The 22,312-nt window shown below is 39.4% G+C and overlaps 2 protein-coding genes across 3 annotated transcripts; both read left to right on the plus strand.

Moving 5' to 3' along the window:
* Nucleotides 1–240: 240 nt before the first annotated feature.
* LOC116015158 (60S ribosomal protein L32-1-like) lies at nt 241–2,370 on the plus strand. The gene is made up of 4 exons (XM_031255179.1): nt 241–328; nt 1,086–1,180; nt 1,647–1,828; nt 1,910–2,370. Exons 2-4 carry the CDS (start codon nt 1,091–1,093, stop codon nt 2,037–2,039), a joined length of 402 nt encoding a protein of 133 aa, XP_031111039.1. The 5' UTR covers nt 241–328; nt 1,086–1,090; the 3' UTR covers nt 2,040–2,370.
* Nucleotides 2,371–13,746: 11,376 nt separating this feature from the next.
* On the plus strand, nt 13,747–19,443 carry LOC116017497 (UDP-glycosyltransferase 92A1-like). Of its 2 annotated transcripts, none has more exons than XM_031258094.1 (2): nt 13,747–14,364; nt 18,330–19,443. In XM_031258094.1, the coding sequence occupies exons 1-2, from the start codon at nt 13,823–13,825 to the stop codon at nt 19,327–19,329; spliced, it is 1,542 nt and encodes a 513-aa protein (XP_031113954.1). In that variant the 5' UTR covers nt 13,747–13,822; the 3' UTR covers nt 19,330–19,443. The 2 variants fall into 2 exon arrangements, with proteins under 2 accessions (XP_031113954.1, XP_031113953.1); XM_031258093.1 differs by lacking the exon at nt 13,747–14,364 and adding an exon at nt 17,134–17,750.
* The last annotated feature ends 2,869 nt before the right edge of the window (nt 19,444–22,312 follow it).

A 22,312-nucleotide genomic window follows, 5' to 3' on the forward strand; every position in this document is an offset into this window, starting at 1 on the left:
CAACCAAACAATAAAGCTCATATCTTCTTTTTATATATAAAAATAATTTAAATATTTTAAATTGTTAATCTGTGCATTAGATATCATACTAGCAACACTAAAGTAAAAAAGTAATTGAATAGTGTGCAAAGATCAATTGTGGGCCGATCATATGGGTGGGCCGTAATGAACCACTTTCGTTACGGGCTTTCTCATAACGGATCACATTTCCGGTTCGGAGCAGTTATTTGTTACGGATATCCCACTACAAAACCCTCGCTCGGTCCTAGCCTCCTTGACCCGTCCACTTCCATCGGAGCTCTTGCAGCGGCGCCGCCTCTAGGAGAAGGTCTGAAACCTCTTCTTATCTGTTTAGATTTCGTTACATATTTACGTATATGCTTGAGTGTTTTTATAAATGTATGTGCTTGATCTTTGATTATCATCTTGTTGCATTTTCTCCATATTTTAGCTAATAGCGACATGTAGGTCGGATTATTGTCCTTCGGAAATTGATTTCATTTCGTTTTCTTGCGATCTTAGCTTGATTGGTGTACCCGAACATTATTGTTGAAGGATGGTTTAGGCTTGTGCAAAAAGTCTGGTCCTTTTTTGAAATAATGTAGAAAAAAATTGCGGAGTATCAGTTAGGTGCATTGATTTCTATAGTAGAAATCAGCTCTCAATTTTTCGTTAAAATTGGAATAACAATTGAAATTAGGTTTAGGACATAAACCTGGCATTTGTTTCTGTGTATATATTCAAAGTAGCTGTAAAACCCTTATTACCCAAAGATCTTTTAGTAGTTTTATTCAATAAACAGTGGAAAAGGAAAGCATGTTTGTCTCTGTGCGATGGCTATCTCAAATTTCTAGGGGATATTAACACTGTTGGCAAAGGCCTATAACCATATAGGCTACATGAATTGCTTTAATATGTGTTCTTTTATCATCAGTCATTCTGTGCCTTCTTCCAAGTCCATCTGATTGGAATATTCAGTCTTGTTCTTTCAACTAGAACTACTTTCTCCAGTTTCTTGTTTTGTAAAGTTTGAACGCACTTGAGCCACATTTTATATTTTTGCTCATGGCACTTTTAATTTGTAGAAACTATGGCTGTTCCATTGCTCGACAAGAAGATTGTGAAGAAGCGTGTCAAGAAGTTTAAGAGGCCACAGAGTGACCGTTACATCTCTGTGAAGGTATATTACTTGCTTTCTTGCCTTATTGAGCTGCTACTTCCCTATTCACTATTTTGTGTGTGTGTGTGTGTGTTTGTATTGCATTTTTTTCAAGCATCAACTCTGTTTTAAAATATGACCAACAAACTTATGTTTTCTGGTTGCTGTGTGATTGGTATATATTGTGGATTATTTTTGATCCTGTAGCTTTATTGCATTTGGATAGGTTATTCAAATACTAATCTTATTTCTCTATCTCTGTTTTCTGTGGGAGGGTGGAGGGTTTGTCATTGTCAACCAAGCCAGAGTTATTCACAAATCACATTGCAGTTAATTGTCCATATAGTCATCTAGAGTTTAATGGACCTTTAGATTTGAGGAGTAGAACTCTTAATAAATGGATGGACAATGACTATACAAATCTTTTTTGACACTGTGCTAATGCTTGTCATTGGATTGACTTTTTTTTTTTTTTTTTTTATGGCAGGAAAACTGGCGTAGACCCAAGGGTATTGACTCCCGTGTGAGGAGGAAGTTCAAAGGATGCACTTTGATGCCTAACATTGGCTATGGCTCAGACAAGAAAACCCGCCATTATCTGCCTAACGGGTTCAAGAAATTCCTTGTGCACAATGTCCAAGAGTTGGAACTATTGATGATGCATAATAGGTATATTATTACCACCACCATTTTACTCACTCCCTTTTACCTTGCTCTGAATTTTTATCTCACTCCTTAATTTATTTTCAGGACTTACTGTGCTGAGATTGCGCACAATGTTTCAACCAAGAAACGGAAGGAAATTGTTGAGCGTGCAGCCCAGTTAGATGTTGTCGTGACCAACAAATTGGCCAGGTTGCGCAGCCAGGAAGACGAGTGATCACCTTAGCAAAATACTTGGACATTTTCTTCTGCTGCAAAACTTCCTTACATTAGGTGGTCTAGTAGGTTGGGACTAAAATTTTCCAGTGAAGTCTTCCTTTGGATTATTAATCTTATATTGGATGGTACAGCCATGCTATTTCGTTTTAGTTTTGAGTTCTTTATATTATCTGTCCAACACCCTGCTCAAATGCATCACTCTACGCGTTTTGTCATTTGTGTCAGAAAACAGTTTTGCTGCCTTGTAATGGTGTTAATAGATTGGGCAGTCTAACTTTATTTTTACCCTTTTATTATTCAAATGCAACAAACAGTGGCGAGTCCAAAAATTAAGTTGAGCGGGGGCGAAGAAGCCTTGTACTTGACACTTCGGACTACCTTGACTAGATATATTGATAAAGGATTTATTTATTATTATTAAGTTGACAAAGAATTTATCTATTTTAATTTCAATACGAGACCTTGTACTTGACACTCCTAGATTACCTTGACTAGATTAATCTTTAAAATTGATTAGCTAATTAACTAATAAGTAATAACAAATTAAAAATCAAACAAATAGAAAGATTGACAATACGACAATGAGCAGTCAAAGATCAACAAAATAAAAAACACAAAATTGGGCAGTGATTGCGGCAATGAGCAGTCCAAGAGCAACAAAATACAAGCTTGTGTCAATTAGGCAAAAACTAATAATAAAGAAAAACACAAAATTGGGAGTTGGGAGTTGGAATAATTAGGGCAAAAACTATCAGCAATTAGTATCAATTGAACTAGGGCAGCTTCAAAATTAGGGAAAGCAAAATTGGGAGTTGGGAGTTGGGAGTTGGAACAATTAGGGCAAAACCTATCAGCAACTAGTATCAATTGAACTAGGGCAACTTCAAAATTAGGGAAATTAATGCAAAAAATAAATTATGGCAAACAAAAAATTAGAAAAATTAGACAAATAAAGTATTGAAACTAACCTTTATAGTTCAAGACTTCAAGGGGTGAGATTGTGAGAAGTTGATGTTAATTACTTAATTAGTAAATAGTAAGGGAAGAATCGAAGAAGAGTAGTAGACCAATCTGGTGGGTTGTGGGTTGTGCCGCTGTGGCTGGTGTCGAGGGCCGAGGCAAACAGAGGCGGACAGGCGGTGGCGTCGACAAGGTGGAGGCCGGAGGCGGACGACGGTGGACCGGCAGCACTGTGGACTGGCTGTTGGAGGTCGCGATGCAGAGAGAGCAAAATGCAAAGCAGAGCCTAGAGAAGAGTTGAAGTGCTGAACGAATGAAAATATATGTATATATAACAGTCCCAAAACGACGTCATTTTGGCACGGTCTGGATCCTCCTCTGGCAACAAATGATGATTAATTTTAAATATAATAAGTGATTGCATTTAATATAAAATAATAGAAATTAAATGGTTTAAAAGTAAAAAATTTCACTTTTGGTTATGCCTATTGGAATATTATTAATTATTAATTGGAGCTTGTGAGTTTTAAAATTGTCAATTTGTGTTTTCAAAAAATATAAAAAAATAAAAAATAAATTGTCAATTTGAATTCACAAACTATTTAATTTTTTCAATTTCAGATTTTCTGCCAAAGTAATGGTAAGAAGTAGTTGAAAATTTTTTACGGTTAAAATAATAAGGGTGTTATAAATATTTTAGAGAAAACGACACTTTTAGCTCCTAAATTGTTTTACTTTTGAAAATTTTCGTCCCTGTAAATTGATTTGAACAAACTTAGTCCTTCAATTGTTTATAGTGTGACACATTTAGTCCTAGAATTATATAATTACAAATTTGACTAATAAATCCTATTTTCATGGAGTTATATTTGTCAATTGCTTTACACATTAAAACTTCTTTATCTCCCTATCTCCATCCCATAATTTCTCATTAACACTAATAACATTTCATCCGACTGCATAGATCCGGGTTCACCACGAAACTTGATAAAACAAAATTGTAATCAAACACCAAAGACAAAAGAATTTATATATATAGAGAATGATGGATATGAATTAATTGATGAGGTGATGTGATTGACAATTGCATGCCAATTTATGCATGTTCCGATGAGAATTTTTTGCCACATATGCTATGATGGATGATGGAGAAGGCTATGTGCTGCAAAGCTGTGCAACTTCCAATAAAAAAACTAACATAGATTTTGTGTAGTTGAGAAAGAGCCACATCTAACAGTGGAGTAAGAGCATCCTTATTAGTAGAGTTATTATGTGATTTTTAAGAATTTTTTGTAAGTGTGATTAGAAAAGAGAAAATGAGGTGGGAGGAAATAAATAAATAAATATAATTAAAAAAAAATAATAATAAAGTCAGTTGTCAGACATGCCTGATGCGCGGGCGCGCGCATGGGCGCTGTTGTGCGCGAAACGCGCACAACATTTATTTATTTATTTATTTTGGCTTTTGTGTCAACCCATTACTGTTCTAAGAACCCATATTTGCAGTTGAATCAAATCCCTTCTCTCTCCTCCTCTTTCCTCCACATCACATGTTACTATTCCAAAAATCCTCAAAAAATTATTGACATAGATACTCTAAAAATGCACCTAATAATTGGTTTCTGCTCATTTTCATGATTGCCAACTCCTGCAATTCACATATTTCTACAGGTAATTCACCAGAGAAATTATTGTTGGATATTAGAATCTACATCATCTCCCGAGCATTGGACATTGAAGGTGAAATTATACCTTCAAGTTTATTTTCTTGAAGTTCAAAGAGTGTGCATTTAGCAAAACTCTAGAAACCGGTGGGCACCTTTCTTGGTAGTTCATTATATTTTGGATATGCACATACATCGAACAACTGCAACCGTCATACTCCGATGTCAGGGGACTTAGCCTGAAGCATTATTTTGATGTTAGGTGCAATGTTGGTAGAGATGGCATATTATTGGCGTTAATGAGAATTTAGAGGATAGAGATGGGGAGAGAAAGAAACTTTAATGTGTAGAGTAATTGACAAATATCTCCTCATTTTTTTTTGAAAAGGAAACAATTTTATTAAAGATCAGATAACAAAGAGTCAACAATGAAAGAAGGAGGGAAGGAGTTCCACTCCTTACGTTCAGACATGGAAAGGGATTTCCGAGCTAACAGGTCGGCAATCCGATTCACTAAACGTTTGACATGAGAGATATAAACATCAGGGATTGATGACAGTAAATCTTTAACATCTAACAAAATAACATCAAAATGGGAATGCAGTAAAGTAGAACAGAGACTCTGAGTGACCAGAAGAGCATCTGTCTCAATGTGGCAGTGTGAGTAGTAATTTGCTTTAAGCCAGCTGAGTGCTTCACGAACTGCGATCGCTTCTGCCTCCTTAACCGTGTAAAGACCATGCCAAGGTGTGCATACAGCAACAAAAAACGCTCCTTGGTCATCGCGCAAAATCCAGCCGAGACCTATACGACCCCGAGCAATGTTTACCGCAGCATCTACATTAAGCTTTAGCCAGCCTGGGGGTGGTTTTGTCCATTTGATTATGGCAGCATGTTGTGGAGGATCGAAGTCGCTCCTAGCATGAGTAGAGGACCATTCTGACAGGTGCGATTTGGCTCAAACCGCAATGGAACTAGGCGAGTGATTTGTGTTGTTCTAGACTTTATCATTTCGAGCAAACCAGACGTATCAACAAACAGTGAGCATGAGACAGTAGTTGAAACTATCAAGCTGCTTCATGTTGCTGGTGAGCCAATCTCCAATGGAAAAGATACCAGTAGATGAAAGTTGAAGGGAAGAGAGACTCCAACATTGTAAAGCAAAAGGGCATTGAGCAAAAAGATGAAAGGTGCTATCTTCAGCATGATGACACAGGGGACAGATTGGGTTGCAATTGACCATTTTGGCTCGGAGTAAATCTACAGTGGGAAGACAAGAAACACATGCCTGCCACATGAAGGATTTCACTTTTGGAGGGACCTTGAGTTTCCAAAGAATTGCCAGTCTAACTTGCTCGCTTCTGGCTGCTCCCCAATAAGAAATCTATAACAGCTTTTGACTGTGAAATGTCTACAATCTTCTCCCATCCAAATGAGCTTATCGTCCCTGTTGGAGATAGGAAGGGGAATACTGGCGATGAGAGCAGTATCTCTGTGATTGAAGATGTCAGAGATGGCTTCCAAGTCCCATTGCGGAGGGTGGTTGATGAAGAGGGAGGAGACATTTGCATCCTGCAAAAACGGAAAAGGGGGTGTGGTAATCCAGGGGTTAGAGTTGTCTGGGAACTATTTATCATTCCAGATTTTGATAGAGTTGCCATTGCCAACTCTCCAGCGGGTATGTCGTCTGATTGTGTCCCTAGTGGTGAGGAGGTTGCTCCATATGAAGGAGGGGTTGCTGCCTGATCTAGCCTCGAGAAAGGATGATCCTGGATAATATTTGGCTTGATACACTCTGGCAACGATGGAGGAAGGGTTCTGAATGAGTCGCCACGCCTGCTTACAGAGGAGAGCTGTGTTGAAATGATCAAATTGACGAAAACCAATTCCACCCCAGTCCTTGGGCATGCAGAGCTTCGACCAAGACTTCTAGTGGATGCCCTTGCGGCTGCCATATTCAGTTCCCCACCAGAAAGCATTAATCACACACTCGATGTCTCTCACTATTGCTTTAGGGATAAGGAACATGCTCATGGCGTAGGTAGGAAGAGCCTGGATGACACCCTTTATGAGAATTTCCTTCCCAGCTCGTGATAGAAACTTGTGATTCCACGAACGGATTTTGGATAGGACTCTGTTCTTGAGGAACCCCAGAATGTCTGTCTTGTTTCTGCCAATGAGAGAAGGTAGTCCCAAGTAAGAGCTGGTGTTTCCTATCCCATCAACCTGCAAAATATTATAAATATAAGCTTTCAAGATATCACAGACGTTTGGACTGAAGAAGAGAGAAGATTTGTTAAAGTTGATGAACTGCCCAGAAGCTTTGGCGTAGTCATCCAGAATGGTTTTCACAGTATGGATTTCTGGAATGGTAGCTTTGCAGAACAAGAAACTGTCATCGGCAAACAATAAGTGGGAGATCTTCGGAGCTCCTCGGGCAACCTGGATTCCATGCAAAAAGCCATTGTTCTCAGCGTTCTTGATCATGGCACTAAGACCTTCAGCAATGATGGTAAATAGATAGGGGCTAATGGGATCGCCCTGCCTGAGACCTCTGGAAGGAACAATTGGCCTGATCAGATTGCCATCATGAGAGATGTGATAATCAACTATGGTGGCACATTCCATAACTAGAGAAATCCATCTTTTATCAAAACCAAGCTTGCTCAGAATTGCATGGAGGAAGGGCCATTCCACACGGTCGAATGCCTTACTCATATCGAGTTTTAGAGCTATGAAACCCTCCTTGCATTGCCTCTTTGTCTTCAAATACTGATGGGCTTCAAAGGCAACCATTATATTGTTAGAAATCATCTTCCCGAGCACAAAAGCACTCTAGTTCTCGGCTATGACCTTGTTAAGTAGACCTTTCAATCTATTTGCCAAGACCTTTGCAATGATCATGTAAGCCACGTTGCATAACGCATTTGGGCAAAGATCCCCCATGTTTTCCAGAGCTGCCTTCTTGGGAATAAGGATTATATGGGTACTATTAAGGCCGTGGGGAAGCTTACCAGAGGCAATGAACTCGTTGTAAAGGTGAGTGATGTCTGAACCAAGTATGTCCTAAAAAGCCAGGTAAAAACCGAGGTTAAAACCATTTGGTCCCAGGGATTTATCGGGGTGCATAGAGAAGATAACTGTTAAAACCACTATTGGTGGGGCGAAGCAAGAGCTGGTTTTGAGAGTCTGTGATTTTTCGCGAGATGCAGCTGAGAGCCGGGTTGGGATCACCAAGGGATGAGTCGAATAGGTTGGAGAAGTAGTGCAAAAAAACCTCATTTAAATCCGGGCCTTTTTTCCACCCAATTTCCAACGGAGTTTCTGAGTTTAATAATGGTGTTGTTTCTTCTTCTCTTTGTGACAGAGTTGTGGAAAAATATGGAGTTGAGGTCCCCATTTTTGTGCCAGAAAGATTTAGCACGCTGTTTCCAATATGTGTTTTGTTGATGAAGAAGGTGGATACAACATCTTTGCGCGTTGGAGAAGGCTAGCATACCGACTCTGTTAGACCGGTTCCTAAGAATATCCATCTGCTTTAAATAATGATCAATGTTTGGCTGGAAATTTTTTGTTAGCTTCCTGCCCCAATCCCAAAGAGCCTTGCTGCAAGAGTCAAGCCTGGAGATTAGGTTTGCACCTCTTGAGGCAGTCCAAGATTCAACAACAAGGGCACATCAATTTGCCTCTTTAATCCAAAGATTTTCAAACCGAAATTTTGCTCGCCTTCTATGCCGAGTAGTGGGGATTGGTTTCATGAGAACAGGAAGGTGGTCGCTTACAGGTGTAATAATTGATTTGGCAGTAGCTTGCTCAAAAATATCTAACAAATTCTGCGAGGCAAGAACTCGATCAAGGCATTCTTGGACCCAATTTTGTGTGCATTTGCCTCTATCCCATGTAAATTTGTGTCCTCTAATTTTAACATCAGAGAGACCAGAGATTTCAATTGCCGAGTTGAAACCGTCCATGAGCCAACGCAGTTGAGGATGGCGACCAATTTTCTCGCTTGGACACCTTATATCGTTGAAATCACCCATAATAGCCCAAGGGAGGCTGCTACGAGAAGCTAAATCACGAAAAAAATTCCATGACTCGCGTCTCCTTGCTCTGTCAGGATGTCCGTAGAAGCCGATGAATCTCTAAAGATATGGAATATTTGGGAGGGATAAGTTGACGTCAATGTGGTTGGATGAATAGCCTTGTAGAGAAACAGAGACATCATCAGCCCATAGGAGAGCTAAGCCCCCACTATAGCCAATGTAGTCCACAACAAAAGAACCAGGGATGCCCAATTTAGTTTTTAGGGCCTGGAGCTGGTTTGAGGTGAGAAGAGTTTCCATATGAAAGATAACAGTGGGCCTCTTGAGGTGGATAAGATCCACAAGAAATTGAACTGTCGCCGGGTTCCCAAGCCAGCGACAGTTCCAAGCTAGTAGACTCATTGATCTGGGTGGGCCTGTGGCATAGGACACGCCTCCAACAAGTTTTTTGACCCGTCCGAGAGAAGAAAATCATCATGGTGGAAAGTGAAGTTTGTGACATGGATTGGCCCAAAGTCAACTTTCTTCCTTTTGAGTCCAATAATATTCTTGGTAGAGCCTGTGGATGCCCAAGGGATAAGCCCATTTACCATGTTCTCAAGAAAAGTGCCCGTTGTCAAATCGCCCTTTGCATTAAATTTATGCCATGCGCAGGATGAGGGTTATTAATGCTATGCTGGGCTCCAGGCTGGAAGGCTGGGGGCTGAGTACTTGTCTGTTTCTTCTAAAAAGGAGTTTCCTCAAAAGGAATGTCAATGTGTTCAGGGCAGTCATCAAAGGTGGATGGTGCCTTTTGTGTTTCTTCATTTGTCCGCCGTCGGGGCAGCTCAGGTAACAGCTATTGTTGGCCTGAACTTGGCTAGGATCTCCGGCCAGAAGCTCTGAGTTCCGGGTTGTAGTTCCCCTCCACACTCCCCGTGTTTGAATCAAAGAGGATGTCATAAGAGTTTTCGTTATGACCGATCAGACCACAGAGAAAACAAAATGTTGGTAGTCTTTCATATTTGAAGTCAATGTAGATAGAGTCACCTATAGCAGGTTTAGCTTTCATTTTCACTACTATGTGTATCCAAATTTGGCTCACTACATATCACAAAATTTTCTTAACACCTACTACGTGGTTTAAAATCACACATTTCCCTATCTACGTTAAGTTTTAGTATTAGTATACAATCCTTCTATTTCTCTGTATCACCACCGTAGCGTATCGTTATCGGCTAGGGGATCAAAAGATATGCTAACTGTATATTCTACTACGTATTATAGATCACTTCTCGGCATTAGGGGGAGACTTGACCTCAAATTTTATAGAATGCCAAAAAAAATTCATGAAATTAAAAGATCTTCAAACCCCTGTATTAGTTTATACTGAACTAGAAGCTCAAAAATCAATTAATATTGAACAAATAATCTGCTAGAAATGTAAGGAGTGACTAAGTCCATATAAATTTTTCATATACGTTAAGAGTTTGAAATTCCCAACTAGCTAGGGCGGAATATCTCTACCGTTTTCCTTTATGCCGAAAGCATAGGAAATTTATCAGCTTAAAAATAAGAATTTGCAAAAACTAGATCTAGTATAGAAATTTTGTCACTCCTAAAATATAAAAATTTTATCCTGAAGATATTCGCCTCGAAGGCGAAAATCCCAGTAAAATTATAGGTGCACCAAATAATCAAAATACTGGGGAAGTGAAACAACCAAATGCAAACAATTTTGGAAAATGATGTATATTTGGTTGATGTAAAAATTGGCATGAGTATGAAAGATATTTACAAAGCTATTACAATTGTCGACAACATATTTGCATCTATTGCTCACAATATTTAAATCTGGACAGTAGTATAGCACCCGAAATGTGCCAACTATTTTCTATAGAAAAGAGCAATTAAGACATACGATTCAATTCGTTAAAAGAAATATATACTTTAGAAGATGTCATGAAAGTCCGTATTTTTTCACCAAGTCAACTTTTTAGCGACTTAGCCATCGACTAACCAAGGACCCTTGTCCAAAGGCCAAAGCCATGCTCTCTTCATGACTTAGGCCAGCATGCCATCTTCATGCTTGAACCACGCAATCTTGGCCGAACCAAGCCAAGTCCACGCCTTTGAATTTTTCGGGGCTAACACTAGGGGAGAAAGTGGCGGATATAGGTCCGATGTTTATTCTTCTATTTGCATTGCAAATGCATTTTTTTTAATTGTTTTTTTTTGTTTTTTTAAATAAATAAATTTGTTGTGAATTTGTGATACGCATTGCTATTAAATTTTAATGATATAATACTTCAATTTATAATTTATAATTTTATTTAAATTATACATTATAATTGTATTTTTAGTTTAAATTGTATTGTTTTTTTTTGTTTAATTTAATGTTTAAATTATATATTATATATTTTATTATATTTAAATTATAATTTTGTAATAATAATAATCATTAAAAATAAAAATCATGATAAATGAAATGATAATACTCCGTAATTGTTATATATATATATATATATATATATATATATATGTATGTATGTATGTATGTATTTAATTGAGAGGAAGGGGGAGAAATACGTAGGAATATTGATATTAAGGAGAGAGATAGAATTTTATTTCAATTTGCTTCTGACATTTCTTACACTCACTTCCGTGATACAACACACATATATATAGCAAACAAAGATGATAAGAATCATAATTCAATCAGACATCACTCATCCACTACTCCTTATTTTATGCTTCTACCCCACATCCCCCTTTTTTTTTTTTTTTTTGAAGAAAACACAAATGTATTAATAATCAATCAAATGCGCGATACAGGCCAGTGGAACAGACCACCACGACCCTAGGACAGACGATGAACCTGTTGCCCGTGCCAAGACATGAGCCACCTGATTCGCTGACCTTCTGACATGGCGAACAGACACGTTTCCAATGTCATTAGCAATGCAGCGACATTGCTTAACCAATAAACCAACATATGATAAGTCTACAAAGTTCGAATTATAACTAGAACAGAAATTAAGACTATCAGATTCTAAAATAAAATCGCTATAATCATGAGCCTTCATCCACGAGAGTGCCTCCTTTGCCGCCATAGCTTTAGCCAAGAAAGGGTCACGGACACAACAAAGCCGGGCATTATGAGCTGCAACAAAAGCTCCAGTGTGACTCCTGACAACCAACCCATAACCAGCGACATCCTCAAATAGAGTCGCATCAACGTTGCACTTCAGACGGTGATCGGACGGTGGAGACCAAGAAGTCGGTCCTGAGGTGCTACCGCCACAGCTGCATCCCTACTATAGACCGAGACCCATAAGTCACGTAAACTCTCAGCCTGCCTCATTAAAGTATCAACACACATGGACTTACCCTTCCACACAGCATCATTCCTGGCATTCCAAATCAACCACAGCCTAGCCGCAATATGCACAGCAACCTCCACACTCGGATTGCACAGAGCCGTATTGAGCAGCACTGTCAAACAATCACCAGGCTGAATTATGGAGCCATGCCATACATGGATCATCGCAGGGCATGAGCAGAACAAGTGATCCATTGTCTCTTCATCGGAGTGACAAAAAGGACACCTACCCCCCGCCCACACGCGACGAGACCTAAGCAACACACGTACCGGGAGTATGTTACGCATGCACCTCCATAACAGGTTCTTAACCTTCGGTGGCACCGGTAGCTTCCACAACTTTCGCCATTCAACAAAGTGCACTGCCGGATCTGCATGGACAGAAGTGGAAGTTAATAACCTGTAGCCATGTCGAACAGAGTAGATACCACGAACATCACCTCGCCACTGCCATACATCCCGGAGAGTAAGTGAGACTGGTGTTGCCAAAATTCTAGGCACATCAGACGCCACAAATAAATCGTTCACAACTTCCACATCCCAGGCCCCTAACTGATCAAGTAAACCACTAACCGCCGCGTGCTCCAGCTCAGCAATACAAGGGGTGTGCAACCCTGGATCATGAGGGTCCGCCAACCATGGCGTCCCCCAAATCAGAGTGTCTGCACCATCACCAATTCGGCGAACTACACCCTCCCTCAATAGAGACTGACCTGCCAAGATACTCCTCCAGATGTAACTTGGATTAGAACCAAGTGTCGCGTTCAAAAAATTGCCTGAGGAATAATACCTTGCACGTAGCAGCCTACTGGCCAAAGACTCCGGATTAGCTAGCAGTCGCCACCCTTGCTTAGCTAGCAAGGCAATATTGAATTCATGAATCCGTTTAAATCCCAAGCCACTGCGGTCTTTAGGCATGCAAATCCTATTCCAGCTCAACCAATGAATTCCACCACCACCTGATCCGCCACTCTCCCACCAGAACCGGTTCATTGTTTTCTCCAAACGGTCACATGTAGATATAGGGAGCAAATAAACCGACATGGCAAAGATTGGGAGAGCCTGCGCAACACACTTCAAGAGCACCTCTTTCCCAGCCCTAGAAACAAACTTATACCACCAAGAGTCAAGCCTCTCCTTCAACTTCTGTTCGAGAAACCGGAATATGACTGCTTTATTACCCCCTAGGAAAGACGGGAGCCCGAGATACCTTCCTAAATCCGTTGATACTCGCACACTGAATAGTCCCGCTACCAATTCTCTCATCTCAGTAGGCGTGTTGTAACTCTACCCCACATCCCTTAATCACTCAACCACTACATAATGTTATCCACTCAACCAGTACATATTTAATCATATCATATATGTACTGAACTCACTTAATTTCATTAGTGCATGTATCACTATCAAAAGACACTTCCAATCTGCTGCACTTCATTCTTCCTTTTGGTTTAATTAATAACAGTAATAGATAATGTGAAATGATGGAATTACAAAAATTCTTTTCAGATTAAAGAAAATGATTGTAGGAGTACATAAAATATTGTGTCTTAATGTGACACGAATGCACGATAAACTCCACAAATATATTTCTTTAAAAAAAATTAAAAAATTCTAATAGCATTCTAGATTTCCTTAAAAAGGAATTATGAGTTATTCCACTGCTCTCAAGTCTCAGTCTCACCCATATATTTCACTCACTATTCTATTCTATCACATAATCATATCTGCACACAGTGATAGAATCAAATCTATGGCTTCAAACTCTGAACATCATATCGTGATGTTACCCTTCATGGCTCAGGGCCATTTGATACCATTCTTGGCTTTAGCGAGGAAACTCCAAGAAACAGCCGCCTTCAAAATAACCATCGCCTCCACCCCTCTGAATCTCCAGTATCTCAGATCCGCCATTGTTGCGCAAGGATTAGAAGAGCAGAGCTGTGGGATCCGCCTAGCAGCCCTCCCCTTCAACCCCGCAGACCACGGGTTGCCCCCCAACGGGGAGAACACGGAGGCCTTGGCGTTGAAAGACATCGGGCGGCTTTTCTCGGCCTCCACTTGGCTTGAATCCCCTTTTCGCGACCTGGTTTCTGAAATAACTGTGAGAGAAGGGAAGCCCCCAGTGTGCATAATCTCTGATATTTTCATGGGGTGGGCTAATAGAGTTGCGGAGGGGTTTGGGAGTGTTAATGTTAATTTCTGCACTGGGGGATGTTATGGCTACGCGGCTTATGTATCTTTCTGGGTTCATCTTCCCCACCGGTCAGCCAAGGATGACAATGGCCCTGTCGGGTATTTTAGCTGATCATTATTAATTTTTTATTTTAAAAAATCAAGTGTTTGGTTAATTAATTTTTGAGAAAATTATATTTTTCGTCCATAAGTTATAGGGTAATTGCAAAATTCGACTTTAAATTTTGATCATACTCATTTTTTGTTCCTAAGTTATTGTTGACGTTGCACTTTTCATCTCTGAATTATACTAATTGCAAATTTCATCCCTAAGTTATCATTATGTTGCACTTTTTGTCCCTTAGTGTGAAAACTTGATAATTTTTTGATTAAAAAATAGTCAATCGTAAAATTTCGGTAAAAAAATTGGCGTTCGATTAAAGATTTTCTAATTAAAAATTTACCGAAGTTTGCACACTTAAGTTAGGGACGAAAAGTGCAACATAATGATTTCTTAGGGACAAACTTTACAATTAGTATAACTCAGGGACAAAAAGTGCAACGGTAATGATAACTTAGGGACAAAAATTTAAGGACNCTTTTTTTTTTTTTTTTTTTGAAGAAAACACAAATGTATTAATAATCAATCAAATGCGCGATACAGGCCAGTGGAACAGACCACCACGACCCTAGGACAGACGATGAACCTGTTGCCCGTGCCAAGACATGAGCCACCTGATTCGCTGACCTTCTGACATGGCGAACAGACACGTTTCCAATGTCATTAGCAATGCAGCGACATTGCTTAACCAATAAACCAACATATGATAAGTCTACAAAGTTCGAATTATAACTAGAACAGAAATTAAGACTATCAGATTCTAAAATAAAATCGCTATAATCATGAGCCTTCATCCACGAGAGTGCCTCCTTTGCCGCCATAGCTTTAGCCAAGAAAGGGTCACGGACACAACAAAGCCGGGCATTATGAGCTGCAACAAAAGCTCCAGTGTGACTCCTGACAACCAACCCATAACCAGCGACATCCTCAAATAGAGTCGCATCAACGTTGCACTTCAGACGGTGATCGGACGGTGGAGACCAAGAAGTCGGTCCTGAGGTGCTACCGCCACAGCTGCATCCCTACTATAGACCGAGACCCATAAGTCACGTAAACTCTCAGCCTGCCTCATTAAAGTATCAACACACATGGACTTACCCTTCCACACAGCATCATTCCTGGCATTCCAAATCAACCACAGCCTAGCCGCAATATGCACAGCAACCTCCACACTCGGATTGCACAGAGCCGTATTGAGCAGCACTGTCAAACAATCACCAGGCTGAATTATGGAGCCATGCCATACATGGATCATCGCAGGGCATGAGCAGAACAAGTGATCCATTGTCTCTTCATCGGAGTGACAAAAAGGACACCTACCCCCCGCCCACACGCGACGAGACCTAAGCAACACACGTACCGGGAGTATGTTACGCATGCACCTCCATAACAGGTTCTTAACCTTCGGTGGCACCGGTAGCTTCCACAACTTTCGCCATTCAACAAAGTGCACTGCCGGATCTGCATGGACAGAAGTGGAAGTTAATAACCTGTAGCCATGTCGAACAGAGTAGATACCACGAACATCACCTCGCCACTGCCATACATCCCGGAGAGTAAGTGAGACTGGTGTTGCCAAAATTCTAGGCACATCAGACGCCACAAATAAATCGTTCACAACTTCCACATCCCAGGCCCCTAACTGATCAAGTAAACCACTAACCGCCGCGTGCTCCAGCTCAGCAATACAAGGGGTGTGCAACCCTGGATCATGAGGGTCCGCCAACCATGGCGTCCCCCAAATCAGAGTGTCTGCACCATCACCAATTCGGCGAACTACACCCTCCCTCAATAGAGACTGACCTGCCAAGATACTCCTCCAGATGTAACTTGGATTAGAACCAAGTGTCGCGTTCAAAAAATTGCCTGAGGAATAATACCTTGCACGTAGCAGCCTACTGGCCAAAGACTCCGGATTAGCTAGCAGTCGCCACCCTTGCTTAGCTAGCAAGGCAATATTGAATTCATGAATCCGTTTAAATCCCAAGCCACTGCGGTCTTTAGGCATGCAAATCCTATTCCAGCTCAACCAATGAATTCCACCACCACCTGATCCGCCACTCTCCCACCAGAACCGGTTCATTGTTTTCTCCAAACGGTCACATGTAGATATAGGGAGCAAATAAACCGACATGGCAAAGATTGGGAGAGCCTGCGCAACACACTTCAAGAGCACCTCTTTCCCAGCCCTAGAAACAAACTTATACCACCAAGAGTCAAGCCTCTCCTTCAACTTCTGTTCGAGAAACCGGAATATGACTGCTTTATTACCCCCTAGGAAAGACGGGAGCCCGAGATACCTTCCTAAATCCGTTGATACTCGCACACTGAATAGTCCCGCTACCAATTCTCTCATCTCAGTAGGCGTGTTGTAACTCTACCCCACATCCCTTAATCACTCAACCACTACATAATGTTATCCACTCAACCAGTACATATTTAATCATATCATATATGTACTGAACTCACTTAATTTCATTAGTGCATGTATCACTATCAAAAGACACTTCCAATCTGCTGCACTTCATTCTTCCTTTTGGTTTAATTAATAACAGTAATAGATAATGTGAAATGATGGAATTACAAAAATTCTTTTCAGATTAAAGAAAATGATTGTAGGAGTACATAAAATATTGTGTCTTAATGTGACACGAATGCACGATAAACTCCACAAATATATTTCTTTAAAAAAAATTAAAAAATTCTAATAGCATTCTAGATTTCCTTAAAAAGGAATTATGAGTTATTCCACTGCTCTCAAGTCTCAGTCTCACCCATATATTTCACTCACTATTCTATTCTATCACATAATCATATCTGCACACAGTGATAGAATCAAATCTATGGCTTCAAACTCTGAACATCATATCGTGATGTTACCCTTCATGGCTCAGGGCCATTTGATACCATTCTTGGCTTTAGCGAGGAAACTCCAAGAAACAGCCGCCTTCAAAATAACCATCGCCTCCACCCCTCTGAATCTCCAGTATCTCAGATCCGCCATTGTTGCGCAAGGATTAGAAGAGCAGAGCTGTGGGATCCGCCTAGCAGCCCTCCCCTTCAACCCCGCAGACCACGGGTTGCCCCCCAACGGGGAGAACACGGAGGCCTTGGCGTTGAAAGACATCGGGCGGCTTTTCTCGGCCTCCACTTGGCTTGAATCCCCTTTTCGCGACCTGGTTTCTGAAATAACTGTGAGAGAAGGGAAGCCCCCAGTGTGCATAATCTCTGATATTTTCATGGGGTGGGCTAATAGAGTTGCGGAGGGGTTTGGGAGTGTTAATGTTAATTTCTGCACTGGGGGATGTTATGGCTACGCGGCTTATGTATCTTTCTGGGTTCATCTTCCCCACCGGTCAGCCAAGGATGACAATGGCCCTGTCGGGTATTTTAGCTGATCATTATTAATTTTTTATTTTAAAAAATCAAGTGTTTGGTTAATTAATTTTTGAGAAAATTATATTTTTCGTCCATAAGTTATAGGGTAATTGCAAAATTCGACTTTAAATTTTGATCATACTCATTTTTTGTTCCTAAGTTATTGTTGACGTTGCACTTTTCATCTCTGAATTATACTAATTGCAAATTTCATCCCTAAGTTATCATTATGTTGCACTTTTTGTCCCTTAGTGTGAAAACTTGATAATTTTTTGATTAAAAAATAGTCAATCGTAAAATTTCGGTAAAAAAATTGGCGTTCGATTAAAGATTTTCTAATTAAAAATTTACCGAAGTTTGCACACTTAAGTTAGGGACGAAAAGTGCAACATAATGATTTCTTAGGGACAAACTTTACAATTAGTATAACTCAGGGACAAAAAGTGCAACGGTAATGATAACTTAGGGACAAAAATTTAAGGACGAATTTTACAATTACTTTATAATTTAGGAACGAAAAGTGCAATTTTCACTTAATTTTTTGTAACTCTGTATAATTATACACCCTACCACAATCAACTAATAGGGCCAAGGAGTTCTCCATGCCGGGTTTTCCTGAGTCAACTCGCTTCCATACTTCTCAGCTTCACCCCTTCATGAGAGCTGGAAATGGGAGCGATTCATGGTCATTGTTCTTCAGGCATAATCTGGCAATTTCTAATTCCTTTGGGTGGCTATGTAATACAGTTCAAGAAATTGAGCCTACAGGTTTCCAAGTTCTCAGGAACATCTCAAAATCCCCAGTTTGGTGTATTGGACCTCTTCTCCCACCAGGGATGCTTAAAACCAGAGAATCATTATCTGATTTATCTCCAGTTTCAGGCTTGATTGGGAGGAATTCAGGGAGAGAGCCCGGGCTCTCACCCGAAAAATGCATTGAATGGTTGAATAAACACCCAGAGGAATCAGTTCTTTACATTTCCTTTGGATCCCAGAACACCATAAGTCCTTCTCAGATGATGGCATTAGCCTTGGGGCTAGAAGACACCCAAAAACCATTCCTCTGGGTGATCAGGCCCCCGATAGGCTTCGACACAAAAGGCGATTTCCAGCCAGAATGGCTCCCCGAGGGGTTCGAGGAAAGAATGGGAAAGAAGGGGCAGGGAAAATTAGTCCATTCATGGGCACCACAGCTGGAGATTTTGTGCCACAGATCAGTAGGGGCGTTCTTGAGTCACTGCGGATGGAACTCTGTGATGGAAAGTTTGAGCCAGGGGATCCCGCTAATCGGGTGGCCATTGGCGGCCGAGCAAGGGTTCAATTCCAAGATGTTAATGGAGGAAATGGGAGTCTCTGTAGAGCTTTGCAGAGGGAATCAAAGCAGCATCAGTAGAGAAGAGGTGAAGAGTGTTATTGAGAGAGTTTTGGATAAAGAGGAGGGGAAAGGAAAGGAGATGAAGAATAATGCAGTTAAGATTATGGAGTTGATTAGAAGAGCTCTCAAGGAAGATAATGGAGCTAAAGGAAGTTCTGTTCAAGCTATGGATGATTTTGTAACTACCATCCTAGGTAGGACAAATGTGTAAACTTCAGTAGAAAATCAGTTAATCAATTCAAGACAAGAACTTTAGGCAAAAAATGATTTCGGTCAAATTTTGGCAGAAGTCATTTTCCACCTCACTCACACAAAAACACCAAAACAGTTTTTCAATGCAACTAAACACGGAAAATGAAACTAATTTCTGAAAAATGACTCATTTTTCAAAAAATATTTTTCTAATTTCCAAAAACACTCTAACTGACCACACTTGTGTTTATAAGAAATTTTTTTATTAATCGAATGTGAATCATATACTATCACATTACATGATTAAAAAAATAGTAAAAGTTTTTGACCCCTTTAACATTATTATTTACGATATGATAATAGATACACTCTTACATGCTCCTCTTTTATTTGAGACAGATTCTCTGTATTCATGCTGAAACAATTTGCTAATATATGTGTAAATTAGTGAAGAAAAGTATGTTTTTCCTTAATTAGTAGCTAGCTGATACATCTATATATATATACACTTGAGGAAGGACAGGTTTCCTCAAATTCTGCTACCTAACATTGCTGCTGCTAACATTGCTGCTGGTCTACTGCCTAACTTAACCACTAACAAAATAATTAATAATCTGATCATATTTTATACACTACAACAATATGTAATGCAGTGGTAGATTATAATATTATTCTAGCCACTTCCTTGTTCGAGGTTTATATAGGAAGGATATTTAAAATTTTAGATATCGCTATCAAGAAGTTAAATAATATTTTGTGTTGTAAAGTAAAAATATTATTTTAAGATGGTAAGAATTTTATTGTTTATTGGACAAAAATGTTTGTTATTTATTGACAAGAGTTAGTGATAAATTCTTTTACGATTAATTGGATATTAATAAATGATGTTCTCAGAAAGTTTAAGGTAAAGTTGGAGTATTGGAAGATCTCCCTAAACATTAGGCTTTGGGGATGGAGAATCGGAAGTTTTTGGATATCGGTAAATATTCCGAAAGATTGTTGAGAACGGAGAATCATAAGATCTTTCCAAACAGAAGATCTTGGAAATCAAAATAAAAATTTAGCTAGTGACCAGTAGATCAGTAGATCCTTTCATGTAGATCTGTTGATGAAGGTCTATGATAAGATTTTCTGATAAAAATATGTTGATGAAGGTGTAAAATTATATTTATTAATATAACAAATTATTGACTTGCTTTTTGTTGATATTTAGTTTATGAATGATTTAAATATTAAAATTTAACTATTGTCATTTTATGGGTGGTGGATGGGTAACAAAAGTTTTAAAACTTCAATTCCTATAAACCACCTAGAGTTTGTATATGCAGTATATATAAGTTCAATGAAATTCTGAGATATTTTAATAACTTTTTCTCTCGTTGTTGAATTATCTCGTTACAATCCGTGTAATTTACACATTTTATTTGAGACCCAAGTTGTTCATATATTTTGATTAAAAACTTGTAGGAAAATGTATATAATAAAAGAATTATGGCATCAACACTTCGTGATCTGATAACCAACTTTGAAAACTTTGATTGTTTGGAAGGAGTTGGTTTTTGGCATTGGTAGAAAAATAGATGTGTTTTCTGTTAACTACTCTGAATATGGTATATGTGCGTTGATAAGTACTCCTAAGCCAGAAGAAGAAGAAAATAAAATGGTTCAAAGAACTCGCCAGAGAGTTAGGTGGGAGAATGATGACTACATCCATCATGGGCATATATTGAATGGGATGACAGATGCTCTGTTCAACATCTATTAGAATGTGAAAATATCTCTCACTGAGAATTTTATGGTGAAAGATAATGTGAGTCTATGTGATTGTAATATAAATATTCTTGAATGGATCATAGGAATTATTGGGAATTTCTTATAATGGACATATCATTGAAGTTTTAGAGAGACTCGTAATGATAAGATGTTACATAAATGATTTGGAACATAAAGAAATGAAATGATTCTCGATGTGTTAGTAGTTGAATGTTTATGATATTTATAAACTGCTAAAAACTTTGTGGTCAAGCGGCATGAAGTGACTCCCCAAATGGGAGGTTATGGGTTCGTTGGGCTTCAATAGGTTGAGAAAGTATATTATATTTATAAATTTGTTGGAATATTGAGATAATATCAAAGTAATATGTTGTTGGAATATTGAGATAATATCAAAGTAATATGTTGTAGTGAATATTGAGATAATATCAAAGTAATTTGAGGATTCAATATTTAGATTCAAACTATACCAAATACATTGATATTATTAAGGAAATCAATGTTGGGTCACTTGTCCTTATTAAATGAAGGAACATGGTGAAGTAATTTGAGAATTCAATATTTAGATTCAAACTATACCAAATACATTGATATTATTGAGGAAATAAATGTTGGGTTACTTGTTCTTATTAAATGAAGGAGCATGGTGTAGTTCTAAGTTATTACTACTTTCACTATAAAGGTTGAACTGATGACATGCTCCAAGGCCAATAGGAATTATTTCCTGCTCTTAGTACCCATACGGTGATCGGTCCCTATTCCATGGACAGTGCCAACCACAACCCGACCACTTCTGGTCAAGATGCTTGTCCCCCGACCATGCTAGGCTATCCTGAACCGAACAGTGGTCTCGTCTCGGGGCCCCAGGGCCCCCGAAGGTAGGTCGATCGGATCATCAAGCCTTGGGACATCGTCGTGGCGATAGTCAGGGGGCGTTGGGCACTTGGCCGCTTGGGCAATTGTTCGGCCCTGTGCATGGCTCCCACACGACACTCATGTCGTAGGGCAAGTATCTATCTCTTGACACCCTATAAAGACCTCCTTTATTGCTAGAAAATTTTGACTATTTTTCTTGATAGCATGACCTCTGACCCATTGCCACGTTGACCAAGCTACGCATCTTGACCTTATTGACTCTTTCCATCAGAGACCAAATCGAACCGGTCTGAAACCATTCATTGTACAACAGCACTCGTCGAATCGATCAATAATAATAGACCGTATTATTT

Source organism: Ipomoea triloba, chromosome 4 (assembly GCF_003576645.1).
Source record: "Ipomoea triloba cultivar NCNSP0323 chromosome 4, ASM357664v1".
Taxonomy (NCBI): domain Eukaryota; kingdom Viridiplantae; phylum Streptophyta; class Magnoliopsida; order Solanales; family Convolvulaceae; genus Ipomoea; species Ipomoea triloba.